This window comes from Pantherophis guttatus, chromosome 1 (assembly GCF_059756535.1).
Source record: "Pantherophis guttatus breed Tessera chromosome 1, ASM5975653v1, whole genome shotgun sequence".
Taxonomy (NCBI): Eukaryota; Metazoa; Chordata; class Lepidosauria; order Squamata; family Colubridae; genus Pantherophis; species Pantherophis guttatus.
In genome coordinates, this window is record NC_142063.1 from 111,039,180 (window position 1) to 111,057,660 (window position 18,481).

Genomic DNA, 18,481 nt, shown 5'->3' on the forward strand with positions numbered 1-18,481 from the left:
CTATACTCGTACTTGTCTAGGTGTAAAATGCATTTATAATCCATAAGAACATATGAAAATTGCAAAAGAGATTAATGAACAGCTTTTAAATTACATACATTCAACTTGCGAGCTAATTGGGGAATTGTCAGTTTTTGTCAGGGAGTATTTATCCAAGAAGGAAAATTGTAAAAGCTGATAACCGAGGTTAAAGATCCACATTGTCCCACAGAAAATGCTCAAGGAAGGACAAAGGGTGGAGAAAGTAATGCAATGCAGGGATTTCTGTTTATTTCTAGAGATCCATCCCTCATCTGCAAAGATTGTGAATGGTGCCAAGATTTGTGAAAGAAGATGTTGCAAGAGAAGAATTTCAACATAGTTTTCTCCTGTACTCTTGCAAGGAAATTCTATTATTTCCTCATTACTCTGTTTACGGAACACTTAGGCATTGCTATAAATACAAGAACCGCCTAAACCCCCAGCTCAGTTCAAAGATATATTTAAAGGACAGGAAACTAGGTTCCCTGAGACAAGATGACAACTTGGATTGGTTTTTGCTTCCTATTCCTGATTGCTCTGTCTGCAGAGAGGGGACTATCCACACAGGAGGAGACAGAAACCAGCTGCTGTGCACGTGAGTCTCAATTGGTCCTTTCTGGGGTGAGCCAGTTAATTAAGATAGATTGCTCTAGAGAGCTTCTCCCATAACCGCAGGACACTTCATCACCAGTGGGAACGCCCGTCTCATTTCACCTTCCAGTTCCTGGGACTTCCCCTCCCTTTAAGGAAGGTGCTGTTTGGCACCTTTGCCACATCTCCAGGCTAAGGTTAATTTTGTTTGTTATTTTTTCCTCATTGTGAAACCCAAATACAACAATGTGGGGAAGGCATTGTCTAGTAGTCAATTTCTGCTTGGTTATTGGGGGGGCGGGGAGGGAGGAATGGATGTTCAAAGAGCAAAGTTGTCAGACCCACAGAAGGAGTTTTAGTGAAATTACAGCAGTTCTAGAAGAAGGATTTGATGGCCAGGGAAAGAAATAGACCAGTGGAGTTTGTCTTTGGCCAAAAAGTGTGTAAGGTAATCAACTAGAATATTTGAAAGGAAAATGTATACATGTTAGGTATCCGGTACATGTCATTGTTCTTCAGCCCCTCTCACCCTTCCTCTTGCAGTTCAAAAAATGCAGGCTTTAAACACTTGCAAAGGCTCAGTAAAAAATACGAGTGAACTTGTCTAAAATTCCCCATAATAGAAATCCAATGTTATCTGCTGCATCATCCTGGTTTTCTAGCATCCAAACCAGTGGTGAAATTCAATTTTTTACTACCAGTTCTGTGGGCGTGGCTTGGTGGGCATGGTGTGGCTTGGTGGGCATGTCTTAGTGGGTGTGGCAGGGGAAGGATACTGCAAAATCTCCATTCCCACCCCACTCTGGGACCAGACAGAGGGCGTATTTGCTGGTTCTACAAACTACTCAAAATTTCCGCTTCTGGTTCTCAAGAACCTGTCAGAACCTGCTGGATTTCACCCCTGATCCAAACTAGGGCCACTGTGTGACTTGTCAGACTGTGAGGAAAACCTTCTTGCTTTTGTTTAGTTTCTCATTCTTTTTATGCTCTTTCTTCTATTCCAGAGCTGAAGAGTTTAGCACAATGTGGGAGTGACAAGATTGTTCTCCAGGGCCAGGCAGGGATACCTGGAATTCCAGGTGTACCAGGAACAAATGGTCTTTCTGGAGCCAAGGGTGAGCCAGGACCTCAGGGGCCCCCAGGTAAGTTGATGCCTACTTCTGTTGTCAATTGATGTCAAACAGATCTAGCATCTTATTTGCTCTGTTACTAGGAAACTCAAAGCCTGGACAGTCTAGAAGAAAGGATGTTGGAGAAAGCATCACCAAGGTTACTTGGCAGAGGGATGAAAAACATGCCCTGCCCCTCAAATTCCAGCTAGGAAGGGAGGGTGCTGTACTAGGAAGGTTGCATTTCAGGTGAGGAAGAGGATTTTAAAAATGCTGATGGTTGTACAATAGTAGCAGTTGGGAATGCCTCTGTAGTTGGAACTTCTAGTTCTTTTTTAGGGAGGATGGATTGTATCATTTTGTTAAAAGAACTATTCTTATGCCCATCAGCTTCCTTCCTTTCCAGGGATCAGTCAGTTCTTTCCTAGCAAGGTGTTACGGTCTTTGCAGTGCTTGAGAAAGATGAGGAAAACCTGAAAAACAATCAAAATAGTTATACATTCCTCCATTATGTGGAAAGTGTATAGGTAGCTCTCCTGTTTATGAAAGGGTTGTTGCCCCCTTTTTGCAAACTGAGAGATAAAAGCCTCTGTGATTGTCTTGCTTTTTATAAAGACAAGATTTGGAAAACTCTTGGTATATTCCAGGTGTTCTTTTAAGGAGCTTTGTTCTGTTCTCCTTAGGTGGAAAGGGCTCTGCTGGGATACCTGGAAAAGCTGGACCAAAGGGAGACAAAGGAGACAAAGGTAATGTATCTCCAGAGATCCGTTTTTTAATGAGGGAGATATATGGAAATCCTAAGGCATCTTGGCCTCCAAACAAATATTCTTACTGAAGCTTCTACTTTGGTGATCACTCTGCAAGACAAGTTCTTTGCAGGTGGATTTTCTACATGTCTATTCCTCTAGGCAAGAAATAGATAACAAACTTGCATAAAGAGAGGTGTTGATAAACAGATAGTTCTCAACGCATGACCACAATTGAGCCCAAAATTTCCATTGCTAAGACAGTTGTTAAGTGAGTTTTCCCCCATTTTATGACTTTTTGTGCCACAGAATTGCTGCAGTTGTTAGTAAGATGCTTCTTAAGTAAATCTGGCTTCCCCAGTGGATTGGATTTTCAGAAAGTTGCCAAGGTGATGACAAGACTCTGGGACACTGCAGCCATTATAAATATGAGCAAATTACCAAATCTCCGAATTTTGATAGTGTGAATACAGAGATGCTGCAACAGTTGTCATAAGTCACTTTTTTCAGTGCCTTTGTAACTCCAAATGGTCATTAAATGAACAATTGTAAGTTGAGGAGAAACTGTGAAATAGTCCTCATCTTCATATTTCCTTTTACCTGGAGCCCTGAGTCTGTTCAGCTCAAAAGCAGTTTTTTTTTTCCTCTTTCCACAGGGGAACCCTGCCAATTAGAAGGCTGTCAGCCGGAAGGTATGTCTAAGCATTCTCCCCTTGCTTATTCAATCACTTCAAACTTCTCCAGATAATTGGCACAAATGCCATCAGCTTGATTTTATCTTCATTTCTTCTCTTTATCTCTCTTTGTATGACCTTTATCACTCAGGATAATAAATGCAAAACTGCCTGAACAGGCTAGAATGTATGTTTGGAATAGTACAAATTGTCTGATCACAGTTTAAGGATCATTGTGATGCATTTCATCTGCACATATCAGCTTTCCCCAACCTGTGTCTGTGTAAGAATGTTAGACTGTATCTCCCGTAATTCCGCCCACCCTGATAATTAATGACTCTAGTTGGAAAACCTGCTACATATTCAAATACACTATGTCTTATTCAGGTCTTGAAGGATGTACCTATTCCTATATGCTGTAAGCCACTCAGAGCCATTAGATATGAGATGGATGGCATATAAATATTATAAATAAATAAGTAAATAGATATTTTCTTTAATTTTAAAAATATTATTGCATACCAACGTGTATCCATTCTCCTACAATAGAGATTATGGTGATTTCAATGAAGACATTCTTGCACAGAAACCTCTAATTGTCTCACCACATATATTTTCAGAACAGAGAGAATCTGAACTGATCCACACATTTTAACCCCCTCACCCCCAATATTCTTCTCTCAGAGGGAAGAGCCCGAAACTGCAAGGAGCTCCATGAACAAGGAGAAACCCTCACTGGCTGGTACACTATCTATCCAATCACAGGGAAAGTGATGGTGGTTTTCTGTGACATGGAAGTAGATGGAGGGGGCTGGTTGGTAAGTAAGAGATCTTAGAGATGTTTCCTTCCAACATAATGAAAACAGGAAAATACCTTTTAATTCACTAGTAATATTCAAAGGCTAACTCAGCTTTTTCCAACCTGGCTCCCTCCAGATCTGTTGGGGTGACAGAAGGGGTGAAATCTAATTTTTTTTGCCACCAGTTCTGTGGGCGTGGCTTGGGGGCATGGCCTGGTGGTGGTCATGTGACTGGGCGGGCGTGGTCATTTTTTTTTTACTTTTTAAAGCATTTTTAACTAGTAAAAAATGCTTTAAAAAGTAAAAAAAGTTTCTGATGATCAGCACCTGACCAGCCTGACCCCCCTCGCCAAGCCTGATCCAACACCTCCTAGCCCCAAAGATTGCAAGCCTTTCTACCTCGGCCACCCAGTCAGGGAGATGACGGGGGCGGGGGCTAGAGAAACAAATTGTTCGGCTGCTCCCCCTTTTCACTCAGCCCGAGCTTCCTGTTGCGGATTTTCATGCCTTGCTTCACACGCCCAGGATTGTCACCCTCGTCTTCTTCTTCCTCCTCCTCTCCAAGTGGAAAAATGCCAGGAGTGCAAAAAGAAGCGCTTGCTTGCTCCTGGCCTTTTTCCATTTGTAAGGAAGCTTTCGTACCTTGTGAAGGCAAGCCTGGCTTCCTGCGCTAAAAATCTCATCAGTACCGCTGTACACACACACAAACAAACACACAGAGGCTTTAAAAGACCTTTGAATGAAGGCGGGGGTGGATTGGAGAGGTCATTTCCCTCCCCTCCCTGCCTCCACACCGACATTCAGTGCAGCACACACAGAGGCTTTAAAAGACCTTTTGAATGACTTGAGGCTCCTTCAGGTTGGCCTCCAAAGAAAAGAGGAATGAAGGTGGGGTGGATTGAAGGGGTGAATTCCCCAACTCTGGTTCAGCCGGCTGGGGATAGGACGGCAGGCACAGGCTGCTGTGCACAGCAGTACTGGTGAAGTTTTTAGCGAGCAGCACAGGAAGCCAGACTTGCCTTCACAAAAGCTTCCTTACAAATGGAAAAACGTCAGGAGCAAGCAAGCGCTTCTTTTTGCACTCCTGGCATTTTTCCACTTGGAGAGGAGGAGGAGGAGGAAGAAGACGAGGGTGACAATCCCGGGTGTGTGAAGCAAGGCATGAAAATCCACAGCAGGAAGCTCAGGGTGAGTGAAAAGGAGGAGCAGCCAAGCACTTTGTTTCTCTGGAACCGGTAGAAAAAAATGCTTAAAAAGTAAAAAAAAAAAAAAAAAGTTCCCATGATCACGCATCGCTCAGCTGATCGTTGGAACTTTTTTTTTAACTTTTTAAGCATTTTTTTACTACCGGCTCTCTGGAAGTAAAAGCAAGAAGTAATGATGACTGGGCGGGTGGGCGGAGCCTTGGGTTGCCATTGCTACCGGTTCTCCGAACCACCAGCCATCATCGCTACCTACTCGCCTGAGCCGGTCCGAACCGGGAGCATTTCACCCCTGGGTGACAGTATCTAGGATTCCCAGCTGTTTGTCCTGCTGGCTGAGAATGTCAAGAGTTGCTGTCCAGCATACCTGGAGGGGGCCATGTTAGAGACCCTTTGTACAGAGCACAGAATACAGAATAACAGAGTTGGCAGGGACCTTCAAGCAGAAGGCCCTATGGCCTATGCCATTCCAGACAAATGGCTGTCCAGTCTCTTCTTAAAAACCTCCAGTAATGGTACACCCACAACTTCTGGAAGCAAGCTGTTCCACTGATTAATTGTTCTTACTGACAGGAAGTTTCTCCTTAGTTCTAGGTGGGATCTCTCTTTGATAAGTTTCTACCTGTTCTTGTCTTGCTCTCAGGTGCTTTGGAGGAAATTATTGTAATCTCCCTTCTACCTGCCTGAAGCAGAGTTCAGCAGATCTTGGGTTGCCCCTTCCTCAGCAGGAACCCTAACCCCTCAACCTCTGCAAAGAAGAGAGGGCAATCCTTATTCTAGAAAAAAATAGGCAATTCTATGCTACCTCAGTTTTTCTTGATTCCTTTCTTTTGATCCAAATGTGAGTGCAGGCAAAGGTGGCCTTTCATACTGCATTTTAGGTCCAGACAACATGAGTAGTAGTGCTTCCAAACAACTTTTTTAATTATGCAGTCACCCTGCCACAATGCTTTACTTTTAAAGCAGTAGCCTAGTAAGAACTTGCTAAGCCAGGATGAGAGACCCAAGTGGAAATGGTATAATATTAAGAAAGCAGATTGTCTCTCTCAACCAGGTCTTCCAGAGGAGGCAGGATGGCTCTGTCAATTTCTACCGTAACTGGGAATCATACAAGAAAGGATTTGGGAGGCAAGGTTCAGAATTCTGGTTGGGCAATGATAAGATCCATCTTCTCACCAGTTCTGGTAAGTCCAAAATCTCCTCTTCTACCTGAGGCTCAGTTTGATGAATTAAATACGTTTACATTGATAACACTCATCACTATCAGAATTAATTTATAAGGAAAGATGAATATCAGTCCTTTCAGATTCTGTTTCTAATATTAGAGATTCAGATTCTGTCTCTAATATTCGCCTGATACGCCAGTTGCGCCCCTTTCTGGATCGGGACTACTTATGCACGGTCATTCATGCCCTCGTTACTTCCCGCCTGGACTACTTAATGCTCTCTACATGGAGCTCCCCTTGAGGAGCACCCAAAAGCTCCAACTGGTCCAGAATGCAGCCGCATGGGTGATTATGGGGGCGACATGGCACTCCCATGTAATACCTCTCCTGCGCGAGCTGCACTGGCTTCCGGTGGTCTTCCGGGTGCGCTTCAAGGTATTGGTTCTCATCTTTAAAGTGCTCCATGGCATAGGGCCTGGGTATTTACGAGACCACCTTCTGCCACCGATAACCTCCCACCGGCCAATATGCTCCCACAGAGAGGGTCTCCTCAGGGTGCCGTCGGTCAAGCAATGTCGACTGGCGACCCCCAGGGGGAGAGCCTTCTCTGTGGGGGCACCTGCCCTCTGGAACGAACTACCCCCAGGGATACGACTGATCCCAGACCTCCGTACTTTCCGCTGGGCGCTGAAGACTTTCTTATTTCAGCAAGCCAGGCTGGCTTAAAATTTTTAATTGGTTAATTTTATGGGTGAGGGGTTTTAAATTGGGGAAGCCAAATTTGATTTAATTATTTTTAAATTATTTTAATTTTCATATTGTATGTATTTTAATCCTGGCTGTTCACTGCCCTGAGTCCTTCGGGAGAAGGGCGGTATAAAAATTTAATAAATAAATAAATAAATTACTAGAGACTGTCTTTTCATCACGGGACACATTTATGCATAAAAGAAAGACACTGATCTATTCTTGTAGGTTCATAATACTTACCTTCCATTTCCTTCCATAAAGATTAATGGTACATTCCAAATTCATAAATGAAATCTGAGGAAAATAAACTTTTTTTTCAAAGCTTTATGTAGCATGGTTCCCCCAAGACGGTTGATAACTAACTGCCTTACTCGCCATATATAGGTGAACAGTTATTAAAAATATTGACTTTGTTTAAGAAAAAGAAAAAGTGGCAACGCATGGATGACTTTCTGGCTAATTGTGCAAAATGACCCGACAAAATTTTGTGACTTTCTAAGAGTGGTTTAATTTTCCTGGGCCAACTCTTATGCTCCTGTAATTCTGTTCCTCCATGTTGTTAGTTCTCACTGGTTTTCCACTATGAGCCATGTCCATCGAAAAGCAATGATATCTAACCCATTCTGTCCCCACTCTTGGGGGAAGGATATTGCAAAATCTCCATTCCCACCCCACTCTGGGGCCAGCCAGAGGTGGTATTTGCCAGTTCTCCAAACTACTCAAAATTTCCGCTACTGGTTCTCCAGAACCTGTCAGAACCTGCTGGATTTCACCCCTGCTTCAAGGATTTCTTTATCTCCAGTATCCATTCTCTAATAACATCTATCCTTTGGTGTTTAGGAACACAGCAATTGCGAATTGATGTGGAAGATTTCAACGGTTCCACAACCTTTGCAACATATTCCAGTTTCAGAATTGCAAATGAAAGTGAAAACTATAAGCTAATGTTGGGCTCCTATTTGGATGGCAACATGGGTAAGTAATACAGAGGCTGTTTCTTCATTTGAGAACCTTGATATAGAATAGATCATAAAACACAGTTAAGACAGTTAAAAATCTGCCATATACAGCAGGTGTTTTTCTGAAGGCTTTTAGCCAAGTCCACAAGCCTCATGGCACCATATGAGTATAAAAAACATTTCTTATGGTTTTGCCTTCCACTTCTATTCATAAAAAATGTATTATTTTTTATAGTGAATTTTAGAATTATCAGTATTGCTAATGGTGAAAAAATGCATTATTTCGGTACTGTTGCATGTAATATTACATTTGATGCATTTCTGTCATCCTTTAAACAAATTAAGTGTCCTTCTCTTGAAACAATTATGTCTGTGTTCATATGAAGCGATCAGAATATGTACACATAGTCCTCATTTAGCAGTCATAATTGGGACCAGCAATTCAGTTGTTAAGCCAAACAGTCGCTAAGTGAAACGATAACCGTGCTTATGATCTTACTTCAGCTTTCCTTTGCTTTAGAAGACCTGCAAAATCATAAATGTGGGCATTGGTCACAAAGTTACTTTTTCATCTCTATTTTAACTGTGAATGATCGCTGTCTGCTAAATGAAGACTAATTCTATTGCCTGTGTATTGCTGCCCTGACCTTTTACGAGCTGTGGTGGCGCAGTGGTTAGAATGCAGCACTGCAGGCTTATTCTCCTGACTGCTGGCTGCCAGCATTTCGGCAATTCGATTCAAGATTGACTCAGTCTTAGATTCTTCCAAAGTCAGTAAAATGAGGACCCAGATTGTTGGGGGCAATATGTTGACTCTGTAAACCACTTAGACAGGGCTGTGAAGCACTGTGAAGTGGTATATAAGTCTAAGTCTAAGTGCTATTGCTATTGCTATTGCTTTGACAAGAGGTGCTCCAAATAAACAATTCCTTCCTTACTGTTTAGGTTGGCATAAAGAACTAACCAACTTTATTCTATTGAACCCATTTTGACTCCTGGCAACCATGTGGACAAGTCCCTGAAATTTTCTTGGCAAGATTTCAGAAGTGGCTTGCCTATGCCTGCATCCTGGGGTGTGGTGGGAGGCGGATGGAGTGGGGAGAGAGAGAGAGAGACTGGCCCAAGGTCATCCAGCTGGTTTTATGCCTAAGGTGTGACTACAGTGTTCCCCCGAAAATAAGACCCTGTCTTATATTTTTTTGAACCCCGAAATAAGCGCTTGGCCTTATTTTCGGGGAGGTCTTATTATTTTGGGGTGCATGGAGCAAGATGGGGCTCCTCTTGCCATCTTACGTGATTTCCAGCTCTGTCTCCCTAACCCTAACCAGATTGGCTGCGCATGTGCTTAAATATTTTCGGGGAGGGCTTATTTTCAGGAAAACATGGTAGGATTCAGTTTCTTGGTTTCTAGCCTGGTGCCTTAAGCTCCTTACAAAAGTGGCTCTCTGGCCTGAAGCAGAAATAATTTATTTTCTGTTAAAACGTCAATCTATTCATTTATCTATGAAAAGAGATAAATTTGCTTTATTGCACTTTGCCACCAGGAAGAAAGAGGTTTGAATTTGGCCTTAGGGTTGCTTTTCTATTATTTTATGATATTTTATTTCATAATGTATTTTTTTAAATGATTCCCTGCTAACTGTGTCATGTGTGGTATATTTTTGATTCGTTCTCATTTTTTTAATCTTTAATCATGAATGAAAAAATAAACTTCAGAACTGCATCTAGAATTTTAAACATATATAATTTGTATATATAATATAATAATTTACATATTTCTCATATAATAGTATGTGGTGATCTTATTACATTGTTCTACGTCGATTGGTTTTTAGTTAGGATATTAGGAAGTCTAGATGTGTTTGTAAACCATGGTTTATAGTTTGGCATGTGACATGATTTGTCATGGTTTATTTAATAAACCATGGTTAAGCAAACAATGGTATAAGGAATTCCAACCTGGTAATGTGATAAACTGAGTTAGGAATTTCTGCATATAAATTATGCATTCTATTATTTTTTATTTCCTGCTGAATTCTTCCTAGCAGAGAATATAAATTTTTCACAGTTGTAGCACTGTGACTGAAAGCAACAATAAAGTAAATCATTGACTTTCTCCTCTGATTATCTTCACTCAGGGGATTCTTTCTCAGGACATAAAGGCATGGCATTCTCTACAAAAGACAAAGACAATGATGTCAAAGAACCCTCAAGTTGTGCTGTGAGTTACAAGGGAGGTTGGTGGTATGCTGCCTGCCACTCTTCCAACCTGAATGGCCTGTATCACAAAGGAGAACATAGCTCTTTTGCTGATGGCATCAACTGGTCTGCAGGAAAGGGGTACCATTATTCTTACAAATATGTGGACATGAAAATTAGACCTCAATAGGTGAAATATCAGTATGTTCGGAATTGTTCAACTGACTTGCTGAATGAATGAGGGGGTGCCTTCATTTGGGAATTAAAGGTATTTGAAAGGAAAAGGCTAGTTTGAGGATGGAGGATACCCAACTGTCTCTTGCATGAGAATTTAGCATCTTCAATTTGGGATGTTATGCACTGTTATCTTATGAAGGCCACTAGCCTAATAAATTTTGATTGAATGTCTAGAATCCTCACACTATAAACAGTTATTCTGATTACTGTATCATCCCTAAATGTATCAGGTATTCCAGAAAAACCTTAAAACATTGATATAACCCTTTCAATTATATGAAATATTTCGTACTCTTACAAAGTCTTCCCATTCCTGAGGTTGTGGCATGAGGCTGCCTCATAGCACCATAAAACTGAGAGCCAAAGAATTCATGGACATTATTGACCCACTAGAGCTGATGAACTGGCTGTGTGAGGCTTTGCAACCTGAGGATGTCACTTTGAACTAATTGGAAAGAAGGGGAAATGTTGCATGGAAGGAACTGAACCTTGACAGTGTTTCTCCAAACATAGATATCACCTGAGAGAGATGCATTTTAATGGAAACAGTTCAACCAACAATCTGTGAACAGTCTCTTCTTTCCTTTCAGAAGATTTTATTTTTCTATATTGCAAAGAGGAACACTAAAGGAAATATCCATAATTCTTTTTTTTTTGTTTCAAGTTTTTTATTTTGTTTTACATATACATATCAATGCGTGAACAGTTTGGCACCTGGGTGTCATACATTCTAATACAAAGAGAACTAGTAAAATTTATCATAGTTATTACATTGAACCAACTTATATATTTCTAATAATAATACACATTTATATTAAATTATAGTCTAACATTATTTAATTATTCTATGTTTTAATATATTGCTCTAATGCCACTCACCGTATTATTTAATCATGCATAATAGTGCCATTCAATTTCTAAGCTTCCTTCTTGTTATTGCTTTTATTTTATTATATAAAAATGTATACACTAATATTCCCCGTTTGCTTTTTTCTATCTCTATACAAATATCCATAATTCTTGAATATATGTAAGATGCATGAATCTTACTCTACTAAAAAGTATCAACCTGATTCTCACAGTCTGAAACCAGTGAACAGATATTTTTCCCCCTTCACTGTTCTGTCCCCAGATATTTTTATGAAAACCTCAGAAGCACACCAGTGAGCCATGACAGGATCCTAGTGCAATTATTAGTACCATCACCTCAGCATTGCTTTGTACGGTGCAGGGAGGAGAGGGAGATTTTAAGAGGATGCTGAAGCCAAATTTCCAGGAGCTCTAGCTGCTGTGACCAATTCAAAGCAATCTTGACATGAGTTCAGATTCCCTGCCATCGGCACTATATTTTATCAAGGCGCATTTACACATTGATATTGCAGTAATGGGGAAGAGGAACAATTCATTTGTAAACCTAGAATGTACAGCTTATTATACATCATTTGAAAATAAATTGCTACTGAGAAATTCCTAATATTTGAATTCTGCTGTTTCTTTGCTATACTACATAGTAATGTCGTGAAAATGTAATATTCATGTTTGGATCCCCTCATTCTGTATATTTTTGTGAACATTCCTCTCATGCATGTGTGTAACATCAAACCTACACTGCAACACCCTTTTAATAACTTCCTGCCAGACTGCGACTTGTAACTTCTTGCTGGATTCTCCACTGACTTTGGTTATGGGAAGCTAGCAGGAAGTAGCTTGACTTTACAAATCAGTTAATGATGGCAGCTGGGACTACAAGGATTGCTATTGTTTAGCAATGTGGTTATTATGGAATTCTAGGAACTGACACGGAATTCCGGGATCAAACAGAAAAGGTTTATTGTGCAAGGTTCAGTGGCAACACAAGAAGCAAAAACTGAACCCCGAAGGGTGCTGATGCAGTTACTCTTATACATACTTTTGACATCTTATGATTGGTTACAGTTCTGACAGTCCACAGCCCCCTCCCTTGTTGCTACACCATACTCTTTAGCTAGCCTTCCTTTGTTTCTTAAGCAGAAAACTCCATGTGGGTTAGTTCTGCAATTTGACACAAGTGCCTCTGCGGTTTGAATTCTTGAACTCTCCAACTGTAGAATGGTGAGCTAACCTGTGGTTTGAGTAACCTTGCGGTTTAACTTTTTGAACCCAGTATTTGTCTCTTATATATATTAGTTAAAGGACCCTTCAGAGATCCTCTAGGCTGACCCCATATTATTTCACTTTTATATCCAATTTCATTATTCTATATTATGGTCACGCTTTATGATAATACTCAGGGACATCAATTCTGGTCTCCCCCCTTCATGTACAGAACCACCACAGCTGGCCAGGGGGTCATGAGAGGAGGAGGAGGGGAGGGGGAGGAGGAGGAGGAGGAGGAGAAGGAGGAGGAGGAGGAGGAAAGTCTCGGCTGCGGGTTCCTTGGTTCCTCAGCCAGCCCGGATTTCCAAAAGGAAGAAAGAAAAATGGGTAACGAAAAGCCCCAAGGAGAGCACTCAGGGCTTTCCAAGAGAGCAAGAAGGGACACAGAGATGGGGAGCAAGAGATACACACACACGCGCACATACACACAAAGACACAGAGAAGGGGGAGAAAGCAAGAGAGGGAAAGAAAGAATGAGAGAGAGAGATGAGGGAGAGGGGGATGAGGAAGATAGAGAGAGAAAAAGAGACGAGAGGGAGGGAGACAGAAAAAGAAAGATGAGAGAGTGAAAGAGAGACAGAGAGAGAAAAAGAGAGATGAGAGAGGGAGGAGAGAAAGAGAGAGAGAGAGGGTGATAGAGAGTGAGATAGAGAGAAAAAGAAACATATGAGAGAAAGGGAAAGATGAGAGGGAGAGGGCCATAGAGAAAGAGAGATGAGAGAGAGGGAGCGAGAAAGAAGAGGGAGGGAAAGAGGGAGATACCTATTTCCCATAGAAAACATGGGGAGTCACAAAACCTGGGTAGGCATGGCTGGGGGAGGTCATGTGACTGGGTGGAGTCAGTGATGTTGAGTTGGCCACGCCCACCCAGGTTTTGTTGCTCCCTGTGTTTTGTTTTCTGTGGGAAACAGGCCCAAGTGGCTCTTTGAGTGTTTAAGGTTATAAACCCCTGTCCTAGGCAATGAAGATCCCCCTCTCCATAATTGATCCTGGGATCACACAGCTTCAGAGTGCTCTTTCCATATCCCATGTGTGAACTTCCACAAAATTATTTCTGGATGCAAAATTCTAGGATGGAGTTTTATAGCCAATGCTTATGAATTTATGTTAACTTTTTATTTTGCTAAAATACCGCAGCCATGTTTATTTCTACTTCTTATTATTTAATTATTTCTGGAATAATTAAATTATCTGCATTGTTATGTTTTGGCACAGAAATTCAGTGTGCAACTGATTTTGTTTGCAACTTAATAAGAATCTACATCCCCAGAGAAATAATACGATTACTGACTCTGTGCCTATATAGGAGCCAAACACATAATTGTTACACAGGATGCTAATATATTTGTTTATAGCAAATGTGTTCCTGTGTTTCTTTGTAATAGTGCACTTATTCAAAGTAAGTTAAAAAGTCTCCTATGGAGATGGATGTAAGATTGTGTAAGATGTGTGGAAGTAGCTAGGAATTGTGCATGGATAATTGGCAATTGGGCCATAATAAGGATGAATGATTTTAGCTCTGTCATTTTGTAAATCTAAATCCCACATCCTTTACTTAAGGTTAATTAAATTTCCTTGAAGTTGACCAAAGGATACCGAATCTGGCTTTCAGGATCTTAGACTGGGCAGTTTCTAAAGTAGAGACATTCTTATAATTACAAAGTTGTGCACTATATAACAAGGGACTCAGAATATTTGCTTTATTTCATTGTTACATGGATATTATTACTTCCAGGAAGACTGGCATACTTTAAGATTATGTTAACAACTTTTTGAGCTCTAATAGAAAGCTCATTCACTTCGTTATTCCAATGGGTGAAGGTAACCAATTTACTTTAAGTCTTGATTCATTTGTTTTTTAAATTGATTTCCTAGGTAACAGAGGAATTAAAGTCCATTCTAGAGAAAACCAGAACCTTTATTTTTGAGTAATTGATTTCAAGAAATTCCCTGGAAGAATAAAACACTAAAGCATCTAGGCCCACTTGGGTTACAGATAAATAAGGTGCCCACTTATCAAGATGATTTCAATCTTCTTTAGAAGAAGATGGATATAGGACAGTTGCCAAGCATTATGGGGTAAAATCAGGGGTGAAATGTAAAATTTGTTACTACCGGATCTGTGGGCATGGCTTGGTTGGGGTAGGGGGGTAATGTGACTGGGTGGGCATGGCCAACTTTTTTTTTTAACTTTTCAAAGCATTTTTTTCTAATGCTTTGAAAAGCCTCTGCCGATCAGGCAACTCAACTGGGGTCATCAGAGAGGCTTTTTAAAAAATACCTCTCTGCCGATCAGGCAACTCAGCTGGGATCATCAGAGACTTTTCAAAGCATTTTTTTTACCACTCTTCAGCCAAGAGGTTGCAGAAAAAAATGCTTTGAAAAACCTCTGACGATCCCAGCTGAGCTGCGCGATCATCAGAGGCTTTTTTTTTTAACTTTTAAAAGCATTTTTTCGTCGGAAGAGGTTGTAGAAAAAATGCTTTTAAAAGTTTTTTAAAAAACCTCTGATGATTGTGCGGCTCAGCTGGGCATGGGGGGGGGGCGCGCGCAGGGATTTTTGCTACCGGTTCTCCGAACAACCGTCCGCCATCGCTACCAGGTAGGGCGATCCGGTCCGAACCGGGAGCATTTCACCCCTGGGTAAAATCCTAATTTAGAAAGAACTGTAATTGTGTTGTTTATATAGAAGTTGACTAAAGAACAAGGATATAGCCCTAACTCTTATGAAGATGGGAGTGGTTAAAACATCATTACAGATGCCTCTAAACTGTGATATAGATTTGAATCTAACAGAAGGAAGCAACGAAAATGGATTTTTTTTACTCTTTGACTTTGATCAAGAAAGTAAATATATTTTGATTGTTAGGATTAGTGAAGTGAAGTGAAGCAGCATCTTATCAGCTCATTTCAATAGTATTATGACTAGATACAGTATAATCACTGATATTATGAAACAAAGAATTCAGAAGATAAAATGAATAACGTGTCACAGATTACAAACAGCAGAATCTGATCTTCATAAACAGAATTTGAAATGTAAAACATTTCAGAAGAGAGCAATTCTTGGGCATATATAACAGCTGCTTAGAAATTTGCCTGGTATTGCAGACATGGAGGAAGCTGAGGTGGAGTACGTGATGAAACAGAGGAAGTTGAGAAAGTAAGTTGAGCAATGCAGCAGCAGTTTCTGTTTGATGGTGGACTTTGTGTGGTGAAAGATGATTTATGTGTGTCTATTTGTGTGTGTGTGCACATGTGCCTGACTTTGTAAAGCAACTTCGAAGTCGGCTTCACTTGAACTTTCATGTTAGCAGGGCAACTCTTTTTTCTAAATAATTTTATTGCATAAATTGCATAATAAACAACATAAATTAATGAACAAAGAAATAATAAAGAGTAAAAAAAAGAACAGGGACAGTAGTGTAAAAAAGAAAAAAACACAAATTATACAAAGAATGACTTCCGTCTTCTTCTTCCGAGGTTAGAGATTGGCTCTAGATTGACTATCCGAAGATGCAGAGGTACCGAAGCTCTTTGTTCCTGGATAGCACAAATGGGGCTTTCCTTTAACAAGCTCAATAGACTTGGGTGGACTTGGAAGCTGGGTCAGGCTTGAAGAACACTATTGAGTTTAAGCAGGGAGACTTGAGCTTCAACAAAAGTTCTCCTAAGAAGGAGCTCCAAAGCTGGAAGGGACATCGATTTCTAGTGACTGACTGCCCTGGTTGCTTGAACCTTCCTTGTGACAGAGTTCCCGGTAGAGTAAGTCATCACAGATTGGACCCTGATTGCTGCCTTCCTTTGGGCTCTGTATTGGTTTGGTTGTTCTCCACTGAGCTGGGTGTAGCTCATTCTGGTTTCAAAATTAAGCTGTCCAGTGATACCTTTATCTCTCCCAGTTCCCTAACCCAGACAGAACAGAACAAACCATTGTTAATCAAACATTCAATACATTGTCATTTTGTCCTCTGTCCCAATGAGGGGAGATCAAAAAGTCAACATGGCAACTGTAACTTCACAATCAAAGTTCCACCTTTTTAAAGTATCCAATGATATTCATGGCAGATTTATTTATCCATGTGTTCAAAGTTGAACACACAGTAGTTATCCATCTCCAACTGACTTTTCAAAAATTAAAAAGCCGTGGGGTTTCAGTTGCATGTTTCCCTTCCCCCCTCATCCTCAAGTACCAATTACACAGAAATTGCAATTGAAGTCAGGAAAAAAACTAACCATTACCTGGAATGAAAAAAAATTAAACTGGAGGTATGAAAAAAATAGGTTCCAACGGCAATTGGGATCAGAATTTCCATTACTAAGCGATGCAGTTGTAAAGCATGATGTTACAAAAGGACAATTCTCTCTCCCAACCTTCTCCTCTACAATGGAAAAACTAGGGAAGGTCTCTTCTGAGCCTCTTGCCATATCCACTCTCTAGCTGCAGGCTATGCTGTCCCTTGGTAACATCTCTTCACCTACTGTCCCAAGATCTTTCTCACATTTTTTTTATTTATTTAACTTATTTGTCGAGTATGTATTAGATAATATATATAAGTATAAGCATGAATTCAATACATAAAATGAATACAACTAAAGGGAACATTAGGACAGGGACTGTAGGCACGCTGGTGCTCTTATGCATGTCCCTTACAGACCTCTTAGGAATGGGGTGAGGTCAACAGTACCAGTTTAAGGTTCAGATTTTGGGGGGTTTGGGATGAAACCACAGAGTCAGGTAGTGCATTCCAGGCATTGACCACTCTGTTGCTGAAGTCATATTTTCTGCAGTTCATTTTAAGTTTGTATCTATTGTGTGCTCCTGTATTGTTGTGGTTGAAGCTGAAGTAGTCATTGACAGGTAGGACATTGTAGCAGATGATTTTATGAGCTATGCTTAGGTTATACCGAAGGCAGTGTAGTTCTAAATTCTCTAAGCCCAAAATTTCAAGTCTGGTGGCATAAGGTATTTTGTTGTGAAAGGAGGAGTGGAGCACTCTTCTTGTGAAATATTTCTGGACACGTTCAATTGTATTAATGTCCGATATGCAGTACGGGTTCCAGACAGATGAGCTGTATTCGAGAATTGGTCTAGCAAATGTTTTGTATGCTCTGGTTAGTAGTGTAATATTACCAGAGAAGAAGCTATGCAAGATTAGGTTTACAACCCTTAATGCCTTTTTGGCAATGTTGTTACAGTGGGCTTTGGCACTTAGATCATTTGATATGAGTACTCCAAGGTCCTTGACAGAGTGAGGGCCATCTACAAGATCGTGTCCACTCAGCTTGTACTTTGTGTTCTCATTCCTTTTGCCAATGTGTAAAACAGAGCATTTGTTGCTTGAGATTTGGAATTGCCAATTTTTTTACCATTATGACACAAAATCAAGGTCTTTTTGAAGGGTAGCAGCATTGTTAGTGGTGTTAAATAGTTTTACATCATCGGCAAAGAGAACACAATTACTTATAATATGATCACAAAGGTCATTTATGAAGAGTGTTGGTCCTAGAATGCTGACTTGGGGGACACCGCTATTAACAGGTGCAGGATTTGATAGAGCACTCCCTATTTTGACCACTTGTTGTCTGTTTGACAGGAACACGGTTATACAATTATGGAGGGGTCCGGAGATGCCATAGGATTGTAGTTTTAGAAGTAGTTTGTCATGTACCACTGAATCAAAGGCTTTACAGAAGTCTATGTAAATTGCATCTATTGCTTTGCCCTGATCAAGATTTATAGTCCATTTGTTTTTGCAGTGTAGAAGTTGTAGATTACAGAATAATTTTTTTCTGAAACCAAATTGTTTATTAGAGAGTAAGTTGTTTGTTTCTAGGTGGAGGGTAATGGATTGGTTGATGATTGATTCCATGACTTTGCAGTAACACAG

The 18,481-nt window shown here is 40.5% G+C and overlaps 1 protein-coding gene across 1 annotated transcript; it reads left to right on the top strand.

The window, feature by feature from the left end:
* The first annotated feature begins 440 nt into the window (after positions 1 to 440).
* LOC148116511 (veficolin-1-like) lies at positions 441 to 11,928 on the top strand. Its single transcript, XM_087881425.1, has 8 exons — positions 441 to 616; positions 1,617 to 1,754; positions 2,405 to 2,467; positions 3,124 to 3,159; positions 3,826 to 3,959; positions 6,198 to 6,327; positions 7,900 to 8,034; positions 10,157 to 11,928. Exons 1-8 carry the CDS (start codon positions 517 to 519, stop codon positions 10,405 to 10,407), a joined length of 987 nt encoding a protein of 328 aa, XP_087737551.1. The 5' UTR covers positions 441 to 516; the 3' UTR covers positions 10,408 to 11,928.
* Positions 11,929 to 18,481: the final 6,553 nt, after the last annotated feature.

Bases quoted from the DNA above. Each gene is read 5' to 3' on its own strand.
- LOC148116511 (XM_087881425.1), top strand. From the start codon at position 517: ATGACAACTTGGATTGGTTTTTGCTTCCTATTCCTGATTGCTCTGTCT. The intron at 3,960-6,197 runs GTAAGTAAGAGA...TCTCTCAACCAG, and splicing joins TAGATGGAGGGGGCTGGTTG to GTCTTCCAGAGGAGGCAGGA. The intron at 8,035-10,156 runs GTAAGTAATACA...ATCTTCACTCAG, and splicing joins CTATTTGGATGGCAACATGG to GGGATTCTTTCTCAGGACAT.